The 20,381-nt window shown below is 43.4% G+C and overlaps 1 protein-coding gene across 2 annotated transcripts in view; it reads right to left on the reverse strand.

Moving 5' to 3' along the window:
• The window catches only part of LOXHD1 (lipoxygenase homology PLAT domains 1), a 209,777-nt gene that overhangs the window by 156,774 nt on the left and 32,622 nt on the right, over positions 1–20,381 (reverse strand). For both annotated transcript variants that reach the window (XM_044292627.1, XM_044292628.1), the window contains exons 2-4: positions 15,603–15,783; positions 14,069–14,224; positions 4,005–4,156 (exon numbers count right to left, since the gene is read on the reverse strand). In XM_044292627.1, coding sequence (XP_044148562.1) covers positions 4,005–4,156; positions 14,069–14,224; positions 15,603–15,747 — 453 coding nt within the window. In that variant the 5' untranslated portion in view covers positions 15,748–15,783. The remainder of the gene's footprint in view (positions 1–4,004; positions 4,157–14,068; positions 14,225–15,602; positions 15,784–20,381) is intronic.

The following is a 20,381-nucleotide window of genomic DNA, read 5'->3' on the forward strand; positions in this document are numbered from 1 at the left end:
TCACACTTTTTTGCTGCCAAGGTGGGCAAAGGGGCACATATTCCAAAGTGCACCTTTCGGATTTTGCAGGGCATTTTTTACACATTTTGATTGCAAAGTTCTTCTCACACATTTGGGCCCCTAAATTGCCAGGGCAGTATAACTATGCCACAAGTGACCCCATTTTGGAAAGAAGACACCCTAAGGTATTCCGTGAGGGGCACTGCGAGTTCCTAGAATTTTTTATTTTTTGTCACAAGTTAGCGGAAAATGATGATTTTTTTTTTTTTCTCTTTTTTCCTTACAAAGTCTCATATTCCACTAACTTGCGACAAAAAATAAAAAATTCTAGGAACTCGCCATGCCCCTCACGGAATACCTTGGGGTGTCTTCTTTCCAAAATGGGGTCACTTGTGGCGTAGTTATACTGCCCTGGCAATTTATGGGCCCAAATGTGTGAGAAGTACTTTGCAATCAAAATCTGTAAAAAATGACCGGTGAAATCCGAAAGGTGCACTTTGGAATATGTGCCCCTTTGCCCACCTTGGCATCAAAAAAGTGTCACACATCTGGTATCGCCGTACTCAGGAGAAGTTGGGGAATGTGTTTTGGGCTGTCATTTTACATATACCCATGCTGGGTGAGAAATATCTTGGCAAAAGACAACTTTTCCAATTTTTTTATACAAAGTTGGCATTTGACCAAGATATTTTTCTCACCCAGCATGGGTATATGTAAAATGACACCCCAAAACACATTGCCCAACTTCTCCTGAGTACGGCGATACCAGAGGTGTCACACTTTTTTGCTGCCAAGGTGGGCAAAGGGGCACATATTCCAAAGTGCACCTTTCGGATTTTGCAGGGCATTTTTTACACATTTTGATTGCAAAGTTCTTCTCACACATTTGGGCCCCTAAATTGCCAGGGCAGTATAACTACCCCACAAGTGACCCCATTTTGGAAAGAAGACACCCCAAGGTATTCCGTGAGGGGCATGGCGAGTTCCTAGAATTTTTTATTTTTTGTCGCAAGTTAGTGGAATATGAGACTTTGTAAGGAAAAAAGAAAAAAAAAGAAAAATCAGCATTTTCCGCTAAATTGTGACAAAAAATAAAAAATTCTAGGAACTCGCCGTGCCCCCCACGGAATACCTTGGGGTGTCTTCTTTCCAAAATGGGGTCACTTGTGGCATAGTTATACTGCCCTGGCAATTTAGGGGCCCAAATGTGTAAGAAGTACCTTGAAATCAAAATGTGTAAAAAATGGCCTGCGAAATCTGAAAGGTGCCCCTTTGCCCACCTTGGCTGCAAAAAAGTGTGACACATCTGGTATCGCCGTACTCAGGAGAAGTTGGGGAATGTGTTTTGGGGGGTCATTTTACATATAACCATGCTGGGTGAGAGAAATATCTTGGCAAAAGACAACTTTTCCCATTTTTTTATACAAAGTTGGCATTTGACCAAGATATTTTTCTCACCCAGCATGGGTATATGTAAAATGACACCCCAAAACACATTCCCCAACTTCTCCTGAGTACGGCAATACCAGATGTGTCACACTTTTTTGCAGCCTAGATGCGCAAAGGGGCCCAAATTCCTTTTAGGAGGGCATTTTTAGACATTTGGATCCCAGACTTCTTCTCATGCTTTAGGGCCCCTAAAAATCCAGGGCAGTATAAATACCCCACATGTGACCCCACTTTGGAAAGAAGACACCCCGAGGTATTCAATGAGGGGCATGGCGAGTTCCTAGAATTTTTTTTTTTTTTTGCATAAGTTAGCGGATATTGATTTTTTTTTGTTTTTTTTCTCACAAAGTCTCACTTTCCGCTAACTTAGGACAAAAATTTCAATCTTTCATGGACTCAATATGCCCCTCACGGAATACCTTGGGGTGTCTTCTTTCCGAAATGGGGTCACATGTGGGGTATTTATACTGCCCTGGCTTTTTAGGGGCCCTAAAGCGTGAGAAGAAGTCTGGAATATAAATGTCTAAAAATGTTTACGCATTTGGATTCCGTGAGGGGTATGGTGCGTCCATGTGAGATTTTATTTTTTGACACAAGTTAGTGGAATATGAGACTTTGTAAGAAAAAACGAAAACAAAAACAGACAAAAAATTTCCACTAACTTGTGCCAAAAAAAATGGCTGAATGGAGCCTTACCAGGGGGGGAGTGATCAATGACAGGGGGGTGATCAATGACAGGGGGGTGATCACCCATATAGACTCCCTGATCACCCCCCTGTCATTGATCACCCCCCCTGTAAGGCTCCATTCAGACATCCGCATGATTTTTTACGGATCCATGGATACATGTATCGGATCCACAGAACGCATGCGGACGTCTGAATGGAGCCTTACAGGGGGGTTATCAATGACAGGGGGTGATCAGGGTAATCAGGGTGATCACCCCCCTGTCACTGATCACCCCCCCTGTAAGGCTCCATTCAGACATCCGCATGATTTTTTACGGATCCATGGATACATGTATCGGATCCACAGAACGCATGCGGACGTCTGAATGGAGCCTTACAGGGGGGTTATCAATGACAGGGGGTGATCAGGGTAATCAGGGTGATCACCCCCCTGTCACTGATCACCCCCCCTGTAAGGCTCCATTCAGACATCCGCATGATTTTTTACGGATCCATGGATACATGGATCGGATCCACAGAACGCATGCGGACGTCTGAATGGAGCCTTACAGGGGGGTTATCAATGACAGGGGGTAATCAGGGTGATCACCCCCCTGTCACTGATCACCCCCCCCTGTAAGGCTCCATTCAGACGGCCGCATGATTTTTACGGATCCATGGATACATGGATCGGATCCGTAAAAATCATGCGGACGTCTGAATGGAGCCTGACAGGGGGGTTATCAATGACAGGGGGTGATCAGGGTAATCAGGGTGATCACCCCCCTGTCACTGATCACCCCCCCTGTAAGGCTCCATTCAGACGTCCGCATGATTTTTACGGATCCATGGATACATGGATCGGATCCGTAAAAATCATGCGGACGTCTGAATGGAGCCTTACAGGGGGGGTGATCAGTGACAGGGGGGTGATCAATGACAGGGGGTGATCAGGGAGTGTATATGGGTGATCACCCGCCTGTCATTGATCACCCCCCTGTAAGGCTCCATTCAGACTTCCGCATGATTTTTACGGATCCATGGATACATGGATCGGATCCGTAAAAATCATGCGGACGTCTGAACGGAGCCTGACAGGGGGGTGATCAATGACAGGGCGGTGATCAATGACAGGGGGGTGATCAGGGAGTTTATATGGGGTGATCATGGGTGATCAGGGGTTTATAAGGGGTTAATAAGTGACGGGGGGGTGGGGTGTAGTGTAGTGTGGTGTTTGGTGCGACTGTACTGACCTACCTGAGTCCTCTGGTGGTCGATCCAAACAAAAGGGACCACCAGAGGACCAGGTAGGAGGTATATTAGACGCTGTTATGAAAACAGCGTCTAATATACCTGTTAGGGGTTAAAAAATTCGGATCTCCAGCCTGCCAGCGAGCGATCGCCGCTGGCAGGCTGGAGATCCACTCGCTTACCTTCAGTTCCTGTGAGCGCGCGCGCCTGTGTGCGCGCGTTCACAGGAAATCTCGCGTATCGCGAGATGACGCGTATATGCGTGACTGTGCGCAGCCCTGCCACCTCCGGAACGCACATGTGCGTTAGGCGGTCCGGAGGTGGTTAAGGAGGCCGTGGCAATAGGACAGTGCCACATATTGTATAGTGGCTGAGCTTGGTATTGCAACCCAGGCCCATTCACTAGGCCATGTGACTGATGAATGCGACATCACTGGCCTAGGAAAGAGGCTGCAGCACATACAGGAGCATCATGGCCTCTTCAGCTGATGGTAGGTTTGGGAGTCGGATATTCGGATTGTCATATACAGTATATTCATCAATATTGAACGCCTGGAAAACCCCTTTTCAATCAACGATTTTAAATATAAAAGATCATCCTCCCAATGAAATCCTCCTTCGATGAAGAATACTTACACTAGTGGGGGACCAAGTGTTGACCTGCAGCCCAAATTTCTTGGCATAATAGTCGTATAAGTGAGGGTCATTCATGGAGCTGTAGGTAGGGAGGGTGTCCATGTGGCCATTTGTATACCGATAACCACCCGAGTTGGCGCTCATGGTCCGTGCTGATGATTTGAAAGAAATATCACGTAAGTTAAGGGCTCCTCACCGTTTTTTCATATCTGTATCAGGACATGTTCTGTTTCTCACTTACAAAGCTCCATGTCTGGTCCCACTTTCTACCATCTACTTGTGCCCTTCAATGAACCAGAGCATAACAGAAGAACATAAAACAAGACAAAAAAAAATCCAGCTGTTGTAAAACTCCCATCATGCCCTGCTGTAGGCTGGTAGCCGTAGGCTGTTTCGGCATGCTAGGAGTTGTAGCTTTGCAACAGCTGGTGGGCCACAGGTTGGGCATCCCTGTGAACCCGGCCTATTTCAAGTCAAGCCTGTTGTGTTGCAAGTATGACTCTACTATTCCTCTGGACTCTGTGTTAATTCTTTGACTCTGTTCATACCTGCCTGTTTTGTTGCATTCCCTCATGGATCCGCAGGATTCCACATTCATAGTTACCGTATGCTGAATCTGAACTGTTGCTTATTATCTGTACCATAGGATTTGAATAAAGTAACATCAAACATTAAACTAGATATACTGAATCTTTTCCAGTCTATAAACCAAACTGTTCAGCTCTTCCCGCAAATTAGTCTGCATTAGGGATGAGTGAAACCGAACTTCACCGGGTTTGGGTGGGTTAGGAATTCCGTTATAGGTTCCGTCATAACAGAATTCCTAACCCGCCCGAACCTGAACCCGGTGAAGTTCAGGTTCGCTCATCTCTAATCTGCATGTTCAATGTGAAAGAGTAACAATGCTTTTAAAAAAAAGTCTTTGATATGTCCTAGTGACATATCAAAAAGGTTTGAATCGATGGGGATCCAAGTACGGAGCCCCCCACCACTCACTAAAATGAGGAGGCAGAAGCTCTCAGTTGAACGATGTGTATTTTTTTCTCTCTCCTGAGGCCATCTTCATTTCCATCTTGAGCAGCGAGGAGACAGCGTTCACCTGAACACTTCTAAAGTCCTTGTTTTAGCGATTGATGGGGGTTTCAGCATTCAGACCCCCCACCAATCAAAACCTTTGATGTGTCCACAAAAGTTTTTAGAAGGTGTAGCTACTCTTTAAAGAGACCAGTTATCCTAACAGAAGGAGACATTTTCCAACTTTCTATATTGCTACAGCTCCTCACCCGTCTCTCTCTACCAACTTTCTCATACCAAAGAGATATGACTATGGATCCACCTCAAGAAAAAAGTTATAATATTTCATAGGAACAAAAACTCAGACTCCATTGTTTTTGTCTCACCAAGCTGGCCAAAACTGAATGTGCATAAGGGCAACTCAACAGCCCCATCCTTTGCTCCCCTGAAGGTTAGCTGTCAACTGCTTATTCACTCACTTTTCGTTTGGACCATGCATGTTCATGGGGAATTCAGGATAAACTATTTTCATCCTTTTTGCAACACCAACTAAGCCGAGGTTCACATCACCTTTTAGCTTTCCGATCATTTTTCTTCACTGCTTTAAGTCAGCTTTAGGCTAGGGCTACACGACGACATGCACAGCTCAGCAGGCAGTATCACACAATAGACTTAGATACACAGCTCAGCAGGCAGTATCACACAATAGACTTAGATACACAGCTCAGCAGGCAGTATCACACAATAGACTTAGATACACAGCAGACAGTATCTCACATGATAGTATTAGATACACAGCTCAGCAGGCAGTATCACACAATAGACTTAGATACACAGCAGACAGTATCTCACATGATAGGATTAGATACACAGCTCAGCAGGCAGTATCACACAATAGACTTAGATACACAGCAGACAGTATCTCACATGATAGTATTAGATACACAGCTCAGCAGGCAGTATCACACAGGATAGGATTAGATACACAGCTCAGCAGGCAGTATCTCACAATAGACTTAGATACACAGCAGACAGTATCTCACATGATAGTATTAGATACACAGCTCAGCAGGCAGTATCACACAATAGACTTAGATACACAGCAGACAGTATCTCACATGATAGTATTAGATACACAGCTCAGCAGGCAGTATCACACAGGATAGTATTAGATACACAGCTCAGCAGGCAGTATCACACAATAGACTTAGATACACAGCAGACAGTATCTCACATGATAGTATTAGATACACAGCTCAGCAGGCAGTATCACACAGGATATGATTAGATACACAGCTCAATAGACAGTATCACACATGATAGTATTAGATACACAGCTCAGCAGGCAGTATCACACAGGATATGATTAGATACACAGCTCAGCAAGGATTAGATACACAGCTCAGCAGACAGTATCACACAGGATATGATTAGATACACAGCTCAGCAAGGATTAGATACACAGCTCAGCAGACAGTATCACACAGGATAGCATTAGATACACAGCTCAGCAGGCAGTATCACACAGGATAGTATTAGATACACAGCTCAGCAGGCAGTATCACACAGAATAGTATTAGATACACAGCTCGGCAGACAGTATCACACAACATAAAATTAGATACACAGCTCAGCAAGGATTAGATACACAGCTCAGCAGACAGTATCACACAGGATAGGATTAGATACACAGCTCAGCAGACAGTATCACACAACATAAGATTAGATACACAGCTCAGCAAGGATTAGATACACAGCTCAGCAGACAGTATCACACAACATAAGATTAGATACACAGCTCAGCAGACAGTATCACACAGGATAGCATTAGATACACAGCTCAGCAGGCAGTATCACACAGAATAGTATTAGATACACAGCTCGGCAGACAGTATCACACAGAATAGTATTAGATACACAGCTCGGCAGACAGTATCACACAACATAAAATTAGATACACAGCTCAGCAAGGATTAGATACACAGCTCAGCAGACAGTATCACACAGGATAGGATTAGATACACAGCTCAGCAGGCAGTATCACACAACATAAGATTAGATACACAGCTCAGCAAGGATTAGATACACAGCTCAGCAGACAGTATCACACAACATAAGATTAGATACACAGCTCAGCAGACAGTATCACACAGGATAGCATTAGATACACAGCTCAGCAGGCAGTATCACACAGGATAGTATTAGATACACAGCTCAGCAGGCAGTATCACACAGAATAGTATTAGATACACAGCTCGGCAGACAGTATCATACAACATAAGATTAGATACACAGCTCAGCAGACAGTATCACACAACATAAGATTAGATACACAGCTCAGCAGACAGTATCACACAGGATAGCATTAGATACACAGCTCAGCAGACAGTATCACACAGGATAGTATTAGATACACAGCTCAGCAGGCAGTATCACACAGAATAGTATTAGATACACAGCTCGGCAGACAGTATCACACAACATAAGATTAGATACACAGCTCAGCAAGGATTAGATACACAGCTCAGCAGACAGTATCACACAGGATAGGATTAGATACACAGCTCAGCAGACAGTATCACACAGAATAGTATTAGATACACAGCTCGGCAGACAGTATCACACAACATAAGATTAGATACACAGCTCAGTAAGGATTAGATACACAGCTCAGCAAGGATTAGATACACAACTCAGCAGACAGTATCACACAACATAAAATTAGATACACAGCTCAGCAAGGATTAGATACACAGCTCAGCAGACAGTATCACACAGGATAGGATTAGATACACAGCTCAGCAGGCAGTATCACACAACATAAGATTAGATACACAGCTCAGCAAGGATTAGATACACAGCTCAGCAGACAGTATCACACAGGATAGCATTAGATACACAGCTCAGCAGGCAGTATCACACAGGATAGTATTAGATACACAGCTCAGCAGGCAGTATCACACAGAATAGTATTAGATACACAGCTCGGCAGACAGTATCATACAACATAAGATTAGATACACAGCTCAGCAGACAGTATCACACAGGATAGCATTAGATACACAGCTCAGCAGGCAGTATCACACAGGATAGTATTAGATACACAGCTCAGCAGGCAGTATCACACAGAATAGTATTAGATACACAGCTCGGCAGACAGTATCACACAACATAAAATTAGATACACAGCTCAGCAAGGATTAGATACACAGCTCAGCAGACAGTATCACACAGGATAGGATTCGATACACAGCTCAGCAGGCAGTATCACACAACATAAGATTAGATACACAGCTCAGCAAGGATTAGATACACAGCTCAGCAGACAGTATCACACAGGATAGGATTAGATACACAGCTCAGCAGACAGTATCACACAGAATAGTATTAGATACACAGCTCGGCAGACAGTATCACACAACATAAGATTAGATACACAGCTCAGTAAGGATTAGATACACAGCTCAGCAAGGATTAGATACACAACTCAGCAAGGATTAGATACACAACTCAGCAGACAGTATCACACAGGATAGGATTAGATACACAGCTCAGCAGGCAGTATCACACAGGATAGGATTAGATACACAGCTCAGCAGGCAGTATCACACACGATAGGATTAGATACACAGCTCAGCAGACAGTATCACACAGGATAGGATTAGATACATAGTTCAGCGGACAGTATCACACAGGATAGGATTAGATACACAGCTCAGCAGGCAGTATCACACAGGATAGGATTAGATACACAGCTCAGCAGACAGTATCACACAGGATAGGATTAGATACACAGCTCGGCAGACAGTATCACACAACATAAGATTAGATACACAGCTCAGTAAGGATTAGATACACAGCTCAGCAGGCAGTATCACACACGATAGGATTAGATACACAGCTCAGCAGACAGTATCACACAGGATAGGATTAGATACATAGTTCAGCGGACAGTATCACACAGGATAGGATTAGATACACAGCTCAGCAGGCAGTATCACACAGGATAGGATTAGATACACAGCTCAGCAGGCAGTATCACACAGGATAGGATTAGATACACAGCTCAGCAGACAGTATCACACAGGATAGGATTAGATACACAGCTCGGCAGACAGTATCACACAACATAAGATTAGATACACAGCTCAGTAAGGATTTGATACACAGCTCAGCAGGCAGTATCACACAGGATAGGATTAGATACACAGCTCAGCAGACAGTATCACACAGGATAGGATTAGATACACAGCTCAGCAGACAGTATCACACAGGATAGGATTAGATACACAGCTCAGCAGACAGTATCACACAGCATAGGATTAGATACACAGCTCAGCAGACAGTGGGGCTGGGTGCTGTAGAAGTCACTGTTATGGGGGATACTGTCTATATCTTTTAACGACACACAGAAACATTAAATGAAACTGATGAAATATACCAGTGCGATGCGGGGTCCTTCTGCTAGTTCACTATAATAGGGACCAGTGGAGATCCAGCCAGCAAACAACCCAGCAAATATGCAGAGAATTGGCCATACGATAACCACCAGTCCCCATTATAGCGAATAGGGCCCACGGGTATCAGGTAGCGTCTGGCAGTGCCGGATCCAGACAGCTCCCTGTCAGAACAGCCTGCCAGAGATGTCTAAAACTAGTGTGAAACGATTGTAACTTGTGTGATACAACATTCCCGCATCCTATGACATTTGAGCACTCTTTGTTCCTCGGATTCATTAATCCAGGTTTTGCACAGAGGTGCGGCAATTCCTTCCACACATATTCAAACTAGTAGAACAAACTTAACACTATTCCTCATTAGTCCGACGATAGCATATTTCTGATGTACAGCAAATATTGGACTACTCCAATGTCTGAATGACTTCTTCACATCCAGCAAACAAATACTTGACAACCAGTGTGTTTATTGCATGTGGGAGGGGAAGAGCAAACAAAACGCATGCTCTACCCATAATCCTTCACGGTTAAAAAAAACTGAAATTAAACCAGTGCTTAAAGGGTAACTGTCATGTTTTCATAAAAAAACGATTTTAGCATATGTTACTGCTGCAGTGTCACGGTGGGGAGTGGGGGAAACCCCCCACCGTACAATGTAAAAGGGATTGGGGTAGCAACTAGACCAGGCTACCAAGAAAAGGGAGCTGGTCACCTCCTATGGGATCCCTAAATATGGCCCTGTTCTCCTAACTGTATGAGCTGACCCATAAGGTAGGAGGGCCCATACACTGGAAACCTCAGAACCCTGAAATCCCTGAATATCCCTGAGGTTATGAGACAGGGACAAGAGACAACCAGGTTCATCCAAGACACGGATGAACCAGAGTCTCCACAGGCCTAGCTGCAGGGAAAAGTGGACGACTGAAGACAGCAACAGAGTCGGCAGGTAAGAACACCAGAAACACACTTACCTGCCGCAGCCACCACGACTGGAACCTGTGCAAAAGTACAGGTGCCCACAGACCAAATAGGACACAGTACAAACAACACCACACACAGGTATCCAGCACACCTGATACTGCCTGGGCCCCATACAGAAAGGTGCACGGGAGCCCCAGGCAGCACTGCATCCAGACTTATGGCTCACCCCTCCGGGAAACCAGCCCCCTTCCGGAGGTATCAACATACCGGATGACGTATAGCATACATGCAGGGACCAACACCAACAGCCCAGACATGTAACAACCTACAAAACGCTTCACACACCCAGAACATAAACCCACACCACACATACAACAAGTGAGGGTAAAGGTACATGGAGGGTACATAAGGGAGGACAATTTATGTTCCATAAGGTGGCCCTCAATGACTGGGCAGAAACACCCAGGCAAGGAGCAAAGCTCCAACACCAAGTAAGGCTGTAGTACAACTGCACCCAGCCAGCAAGCCACAGGTACATATCAAGCCCGCGGCCACACCCAGGAAACATCTTAATCCCCACTAGCAAGAAGATTAACCCCTTGCTCACCAAACAGCAGGTAGGCAAACCTTAAATGGGAAGAGCACATGCAAACTGCCAACAACACGTTGACACCAGAAACCAGTCTGCATGGCAACCGCATCACGGTCAAACACCAATATGACCGTGACATGCAGCAGCAGCATTATGCATAATGCAATCTTTAGTTTCTTCACATACCACTGTTTTCCTTGAGTTTTTCCCTTAGTTACGGCTGTTTAAACATTTACAATATGAGGACCTTCTCAAGATGGCTCCTCTGCCAGTTCTCTGAGGCCAAAACTGCTTTCCCTCACTTCCCATACACACTTGCTGTAGCCAGCAGCTCCCTGCCAATCAGATTGGATTACTGAGAGACACGCCTCCTCACTCTGAATCCTAATGCAGGCATGCAGTGTGAAGGACCGCCCCTCTGTCTTCTGTTTATATTAAGTTGGGAGACAGATGAGCCATAGCAATGGTCTTTTAAGGGAGCAGTGGAAAGGGACAGAGCACATTAATGAAAGCTGTTATTATAAGGTAATTACAGATCTTTTGACAATCATTGACAGACTAACTCAGGTATACATGCCTAGCTCTAATAAACTAGCAAATAAAAAAAAATTCTGAGAGTTACCCTTTAAGATGAAACTCCAGGCAAATTTTCAATTAGGCCCATTCATTATTTTACCCTGGTCTCTTAAATGCAGGTTTTCAATGTGCTCTCCAAAATGGCCACATGTTACTAGGCTATGCAGGAGTCTTCAAAATGACACTCCTTTTTCTGACATCACTTCCTACTCTGTGGCTATTGGCTGAAGCAGCTCCTCACAGACTTCCTGCAATCCCACACTCTGGATCCACTCTGCACATAATATGGCTTACAGCAGTTAAAGAGGACCTATCGGCAGAAAAACTGCCATCATTCCCTCTGTTCCCTGGATTGCAGCTCTGTATTTTTCCTTTGAAGCCCCCCCACAACCACCCTATTTTTCTAAAAAATGTCCGCCACTTAAATTTGGAGCCACATATGCTTATCGTCAGCAAGATTCCAACTTGGAGGAGATCTGGTCTCTGTAGGTGGTGTCCACAGCATTGATCTGAGGTTGTCCAATCAAAGCGGACAGCCTTAGAGTAATGCTGAAGCACAGCCTGGTCTCGCGAGATTGTGTACTTAATCATGTTATACCGAGCTGTGCTTCATGATCGCTCTGAAGTTGTCCACTATGATTGGACAGTGTCAGAGCGATTTTGTGGACACCACCTACAGAAAAGAGAAGTGATCTCCTCCAAGTTGGACCTTCACTGCCAAGAAACATGTATGGCGCCAAATGCTATTTGGAAGCCATTTGTAGACAAAGGAGGGGAACCTACAAACAAAAGACAAGGGGTGTGTGCAAATACTTGGTTTGTAATGGTATTTAACATTAGCACTGTACATCAGCAGGTTAGGTATGGTTGGCATAAGGATGGGGCTAACCATCCCATTCCTCCCCTCTTGCTAGGAGTGGGATGCTCCTATTTCCTGCCAGAGGAGGGGATTGTTAGCTAGGACTGTGAGGAGTGAGGAAGGATGCCCTATTATTCATGCTCCTAGGCCTTAGAAGCCAGAGAACTAACTCATCTGTGAGACAACTACTCCAGAGAGACTTCAAAGACAATACTACAGATATTCTACAAAGTTATAGTGTTTACAGTCAGCAGAGTGAAAAGCAACCACAGCTATCCAGACCCTGCTGTGCATGAGGGACTACAGCTCAGACACCCATCACCTAGATCACATCCAGGCTAGGCCAACTTAAAAAAGCCTGCATTATACAGTGGACACCTACAGCCACAAGCGCCAGCCTTCAGCTGTTAGCCAGAAGTTTAGAAGAGAAACATCAGCAAGATAGTATATCAGTGGTGCTCTTATCTGTCACTTTGACAGCCACTATATCTCATCATCTGGGGAGAGAAATTGCACTTTGCACCAACTACTTCTGGATGTACTACAACTTATATTTTGCACTTAGTAAAGAAAGATTTTTATACTTTAACTTCCAAAAAATTATTTAAACCACCTTTCCACTGCACCGATCAGGGAGCAATGATATAGCTGATGAGTCAATACAATAATTAGCTGCAGAATTATAAAACTCCTCTGACTCACAGTAACTGCTAAACTATTTGTATGCAGCTTCACACTGCTCTGCCCCTGCCTCCTGCATGTAAGAACTGTTAGGGGAGACAGGCTGAAGCTGCATCACATGGGAATACATGCGAGTTTCTGCACACAGCATTGCTATATTTTCTAGGAATACACTGAGACTCTGCAGTGTGAGTTAGGGGACTGAAATATTACTTGTTCCCCTTAGTGTGATGAGACTTCAACTGCTCTGTCTCTGCAAAGCCAAAGGCATAATGGGAAATATAGGCTGCATTATGAAGCAATATCTGAGGTGAAGGAGGATTCAATACCTATTTAATGCATATCAACTAAGCAGTTATACATAAGTATAATATGCTATTCTGTAAAAGCAAGAAACATTTTGCTGCAGTGTTTCTTAAAGGCTATGTACACCGTTGTGGGGAATTTCTTTTAATTAGTGCATTGTACTCATTATGAGCTAAAATATTTTTCAATTTGTCTTTATTAAAAATATGGAGCCTTTTTTCTGTACAGAGCTGTGATGCTCTAGTAGCAGGATCTGAATTTTCTCTCTGCTCTATCAGACGGCTCCTTATCTCTGATCTCAGACCTTAGAAACACTCATAAAAGTTCAGTCCTTATCTTACTGATAAGAATGTGGCTTAAATAAGTGTTTATGACCTCTTAGTAGTTTAGAGATAAGGGTTATTAGATACAAAGTGAAAGTAGGATCCACACAGCTAGAAAAACAGTTAACCCTTTGTGACAGAATGGCTCAATATTTTTCAATAAAGACCAATGGCAAAAAATATTTTTAGCCCAAATGAGTAAAATGTACTCATAAAAAAATTTCCCCTGAAGGTGTACATAGCCTTTAAATTCAATCATAGGTGTGGCTTGTAGTTACATACAAAACATTATTTTTTTTCAATTCATAGGTGATGATTAGCTGCTCTTCTATTACCTGCAAATGGAGCCCGCTTACTCAGCACAGACTCCACAGGTCTGTGATTAATGCTGACTTTATATCTCCGTAATGAATTTGTCCAAACCTCTGATTTGCGAGAATCACACCACACTGGCTTCCCGCGGGGAGGGGAAACATCTCTAAACTGAAATCCTGAGAAAGAAAACAGAAATCTTTACATAAAAAGTTGGGTCACTGTGCACATACATTATTTATCCTGTATTACTCCTGAGTTACATCCTGTATTATACTACAGAGCTGCACTCACTATTCTGCTGGTGCAGTCACTGTGTACATACATTACATATCCTGTACTGATCCTGGGCTACATCCAGTATTATACTCCAGAGCTGTACTCACTATTCTGCTGGTGCAGTCACTGTGTACATACATTACATATCCTGTACTGATCCTGGGCTACATCCAGTATTATACTCCAGAGCTGCACTCACTATTCTGCTGGTGCAGTCACTGTGTACATACATTACATATCCTGTACTGATCCTGGGCTACATCCAGTATTATACTCCAGAGCTGCACTCGCTATTCTGCTGGTGAAGTTATTGTTTATTACATTACAAATCCTGTACTGATCCTGAGCTACATCCAGTATTATACTCCAGGGCTGCACTCACTATTCTGCTGGTGCAGTCACTGTGTACATACATTACATATCCTGTACTGATCCTGAGCTACATCTAGTATTATACTCCAGAGTTGCACTCACTATTCTGCTGGTGCAGTCACTGTGTACATACATTACATTACATATCCTGTACTGATCCTGGGCTACATCCTGTATTATACTCCAGGGCTGCACTCACTATTCTGCTGGTGCAGTCACTCTGTACATTACATTACTTATCCTGTACTCATCCTGAGTTACATCCTGTATTATACTCCAGGGCTGCACTCACTATTCTGCTGGTGAAGTTACTGTATACATTACTTATCCTGTACTGATCCTGAGCTACATCTAGTATTATACTCCAGAGCTGCACTCACTATTCTGCTGGTGCAGTCACTGTGTACATACATTACATTACTTATCCTGTACTGATCCTGAGTTACATCCTGTATTATACTCCAGAGCTGCACTCACTATTCTGCTGGTGGAGTCACTGTGTACATACATTACATTACTTATCCTGTACTCATCCTGAGTTACATCCTGTATTATACTCCAGAGCTGCACTCATTATTCTGCTGGTAAAGTTATTGTGTACATACATTACATTACATATCTTGTACTGATCCTGAGCTACATCCAGTATTATACTCCAGAGCTGCACTCACTACTCTGCTAGTGAAGTTACTGTGTACATACATTACACTATATTTATCCTGTACTGATCCTGAGCCCTTATACTAGAGGTATGTTAACAATTCTGCAGACTTCTGAGCTGAAATCTACAACGTCCACTGCAGATACCGCCATATTGAACGGGGCAGGGCTTACAACGATAGTAAGTATCCATCTGCAGTCATTTTTATCACATTTCACAATTTTCACAATTTTATTATATCTTACCTGTAGAAGGACGGATACGTGGCACCGTGGAGGCAGGGTAGACATCTCTGGGTCTCACCGCCCCAAAAGTACCAGGACCTTTTAGTGGCTGTAATATGCCGGTGACTGAGGGAGAGGAGTTATAATACTGGATCTGAGTAGGCATTTGCAGATTTTTGATGATTTAATATCAATCTTCTTCCTATAACAGAAGTAAATGTAGTGGAGTAAGAGACTGAGGCAATTAAATCTGGTGCAGGAAATGTATCCTTTACACAGACCACACGCAGCTGCTGAAAGCAGCTCTAAACACAGCAGAATGACATATTATTTTGCTTACCCTGGACCCCCTAATATACCTAATGTTACCTAATCTGATACATTGTAACAAATCTGTGTTAACAATACTAGGTCAAAAAGGTTTCATCAATCTTAATAAAAGCAAGAATGTGCCCATTCACTGCCAGCAAGAACAATGCAATCGGAAAGTCTTCAGACCCTTTAGCTTTTTTCTTATGTTGCAGCTTGTGCTAAAATAATAATAAGTTCAAGTTTCCCCCATCATTCTGCACTCTATACCCCATAACAAGAAAACAGAAAGTTCAAAATCTTTGCAAATTTTTTTTTTTTAAAGTACAATCTTGCATTGACATAAGTATTCAGACCCTTTACTCAAGACTTTGTCAGTAATTATAGCCTCTGGTCTACTTGGGTACGATGTCATAAGGCTTCCTGGATTTGGGGATTTTCTGCCATTCTTCTCTGCAGATCCTCTCAAGCTCTCTCAGGTTGGATGAGCACCATCGGTGGACAGCCATTTTAAAGTCTCTCCAGAGATGTTTTGATTGAGTACAAGTTAGGGCTCAGGCTGGGCTATTCAAGGACATTCACAGAGTTGTCCCTTAGCCACTTCTGTGTTGTCTTGGATATGTGCTTAGGGTCACTATTATGTCGGAAGGAAAATTTTGGCCCAGTCTATGGCCCTCTGGATCAGGTTTTTATTAAGAATATCTCTGTACTTTGCTCCATACAGCTTGCAGCTCAGCCAGAGTGACTATTGGGTTCTTGATCACCTCTCTTATCCTTGATGACTTAGTTTGGTGGAGTGGCCAACTTTAGGAAGAGTCCTAGTTGTTTCAAACTTCTTCCATTTAAGAACTATGAAGGTCACTGTGCTCTTGGGAACTTTGAGTTCTTTCCTCCTCATGGCTTGTTTTTTGCTCTGATATGCATTGTCTGCTTTGAGACCTTATACAGACAGGGCTGTGTCTTTCCAAATCATGTCCAATCAACTGAATTTACCACAGGTGACTCCAAGCAAGGTGTAGAAACATGTGAAAAAAGAGAGAAATGGGAGGCCCCCAGAACTAAATTTCATGTTTCATAGGAAAGGACTTTTTCCTTTTTAATACACTTGCAAAAATTTCAAAAATTCTATGTTCACATTCTCATTTTGGGATACTGCATGCAGATTGATGGGGGAAACTTTTTTTTTTATCTTAGCACAAGTCCGCAACGTAGGAGGAGGAGTTACAAGATTAATAACATGGAAATTATAGCATAGATAACTTTATAAACAAATTATAACATTGACCACTAGATGGCAGTAAAATATACAAGTGATGAAAGGGTTTCTGTTACCCCAATTTTTGCTATTAAACAGGCTGACATTATAGATGTGAAAATGGCACCTGAATTTAACTCTGCATTTCTTTTATTTAAGTATGCCCCCGTTTCCGTGTAATTTAATATTTTATTATATGCAAATTAGCCTCTAGGAGCAGGGGGGGCGTTGCACCTGCTCCTTGAGGCTCCGTTCGATCACCTCATTTCCACCCCCTTCTGTCTTGATTGACAGGACCAGGCCGGCGTTGGTTCTCCTGCTGGCCCTATCGGCCGTGTAAATCTCACGTCTGCGCCATCCCGTTCAGTATTCAACGCAGGCGCAGTGCGGAAGTTGTCAGCCGGCGAGCTCACTGCATACTGAACGGTACGGCGTAGGCGCAAGATTTACATGGCAGGCAGGAGAACCAACGCTGGCCTGGCCCTGTCAATCAAGACAGAAGGGCGTGGAAATTAGGTGGGCGAACGGAGCCTCTAAGTGCAGGTGCAACGCCCCCCCCCCCCCCCGCTCCTAGAGGCTAATTTGCATATAATAAAAGTTAAAATTACACTAAAACGGGGGCAGGCATACTTAAAAAAAAGAAATTTAGAGTTAAATTCAGGTGCCATTTTCACATCTATAATGTCAGCCTGTTTAATGGCGAAAATTGGGGTGACATAAACCCTTTAACAGATATAACACAGATGGATTGTAGGTGAGAGTCATAGCTGTATATTAGCAAAACTATTGTGTGCTGATCAATTTCAACCATAAGGACATAGCATAGTGTTTTTGTGTTACAGAGCTCCAAATCCACTGCATACTGTAGTTAAATAATCCATTTATATTGCCTGCAGCCGCCACTAGAGGGAGCTCAGGAGCGGACTCCTTACTAAGAGTTGCATCAGTCTGTATTCAGAGAGCTCCCAAGGAAGTCAGGATTTGTTTCAAGTTTCTGATTTATGTTGGACCAGACAGGAATTAAAGAAGGAATCTAATTCACAGGATTTGTGTTAACCAGAAAATCCTGTCGTTTAATCTTTATAAGAAGGTTTCTTTGTGTTTGTAAACTATCAACTAAACTGATATGCATATAGTGCAAACAACAAACTCATCAGCTGTAATCTCCGAGGAAGCGACAACACCCAGGCGTCAAACATATCTGGTCCCTCCAGCCCGGCCACATAACTGCCGGTACACAACTCACAGAAGAAACGTAAGCTCGGGTTATATATTAACTTAGGAAATACAATGGGATGGAAGATTGGCATTATCCATTTAAAATCAGTAACCTGGGGTGGTCACGGGATGCCAGCAGACATAAGGCTGCCCCCCCCGATCCTCCCAAAATTAGACCTTGTTGGGGTACTAATGGCTCTCATAACTATGAGATTTGAGAAGTGTATGGTATCCTCCATAGAACCTGAGAACCCACTGAAATTTTCTGGATACATCAACACAAATCTAATGTCTACCAGCATTTAACCCCTGAATGTTTATAAAATTATTATTTTATAATAGTATTACAGTATATTATTATAATAGTTTTTCTTATTTATTTTTATATGTAAAATTGGGAGAAGGGTTTGATTAGATTTTTTTATATTTTAAAAAACATTTTATTTTTATTTTACTGTAATCCTAAGTCCCTCAAGGTGATTTATTCCATAGACTTCAATAGAATACGACCACAGTCTATGGGATTTTGACAGGTAAACCCTGCCTCAGTCAGCTTTTAGGGGGAGTTCACATCTCCGTTTAGCTTTCCGTTCTTCTGATCCGTCAGGCTGAGTTCACATCAGCGTTCAGCCTTTCCGTTCTCCTGGACTGATTCGGCACATAACTGCATGCAGGACTTTTGTCTCCTCTTCAAAAATCTTCCTGTGAGCGGAAATCTAACGGACCCCATTATAGTCTATAGGGTCCTTAGGTTCCGTTCGGCTCAGTTACGTGCTGAATCCGTCATTTCCGTTCACCTGCTCCTATAACGGAGCAGGAGAACAGAAAGGTTGAACGCCGATGTGAACTCAGCCTCAGAAGAACAGAAAAATAAAGAAAAAAAGGATCCGTTATTTTGAACGTCAGTTATGATCAGTTTGTGTCATTTCCATCAGAGATCAGTTATTTTTGACAGGAGGAAAAGTCCTTTTCTCCCGTCAAAAATAACTGATCTCTGACTGAAGTGACACTAACTGGTCATAACTAGTGATGAGCGAACTTGTGTTTTAAGTTCGGCGTCTAAAGTTCGAGTTCAGGTTATCGAAGTATCCCATTATGGATTCTAAGGCTGGGTTCTCACCTGAGCGTTTTACAGCGCGTACGATCGCGCTGTAAAATGCCCGACGCCCCAAGAAGTACATGAGCTTCTTTGGGGCGTCTTGTCGCGCGTTCCCGCTGAAGTCTATGTACGGGAACGCGCGACAAGACGTTCCGTTATGGTCCATAGTAGCGAAATCCATAACGGGATATTTCGATAACCCGAACCCGAACTTTAGACGCCGAACTTAAAACACAAGTTCGCTCATCACTAGTCATAACTGATACTCAAAAAAAGTCAGATCAGTTATTTTTAGTGCAAACGTACCACAACTGATGCTCAAAATAACGGATCTCTTTTTTAATTTTTTTTTGAGGGTTCAGAAAAACAGAAAGCTAAACCATGATGTTAACTCACCCTTCCTAGGACAGGCCTGGGAGCCTTCACAAGGCCCAGGCTAGCATAGTAACCAATTGGAACTGTTCGATTTTGCCGTGGGGGCTTTAATCGGAGTACAGAGGGAGCACCTGAGTGACCGCGGCATCTGAGGGGTTTAATGACTATGATCAGAGTTATCTCCAATCTCAGTCATTTGGGCCGGGTGTCAGCTGTTTTATACACAGCGAGCCCAGGAGAGGGTAGGAGGAGTGGAAGTAGCAATAATAGAAGTTGTAGTTATTTACTCTGATGCTCCCTTGAGGTGTGAAGTGATGAGAAGGGTGCACCTTGCTTCCCTTTGAGGTACTAACTAGCTTTTGGAATCCTCCTCCCTGATGAAGGTTCGAGGTGCCCTTGGTAGTGTTAGGTTTTGAGGTGCAAGGCAGGATTCCGTGTAACTTGAGGCAATGATGAGGCCGGATGAGTCCACTGTTACACTAGTCAGTTCACCAGATGCTTCACACAACCACTGTACACGTTAACTGCAGTCTTTCCCGTTTTC

Source organism: Bufo gargarizans, chromosome 1 (assembly GCF_014858855.1).
Source record: "Bufo gargarizans isolate SCDJY-AF-19 chromosome 1, ASM1485885v1, whole genome shotgun sequence".
Taxonomy (NCBI): Eukaryota; Metazoa; Chordata; class Amphibia; order Anura; family Bufonidae; genus Bufo; species Bufo gargarizans.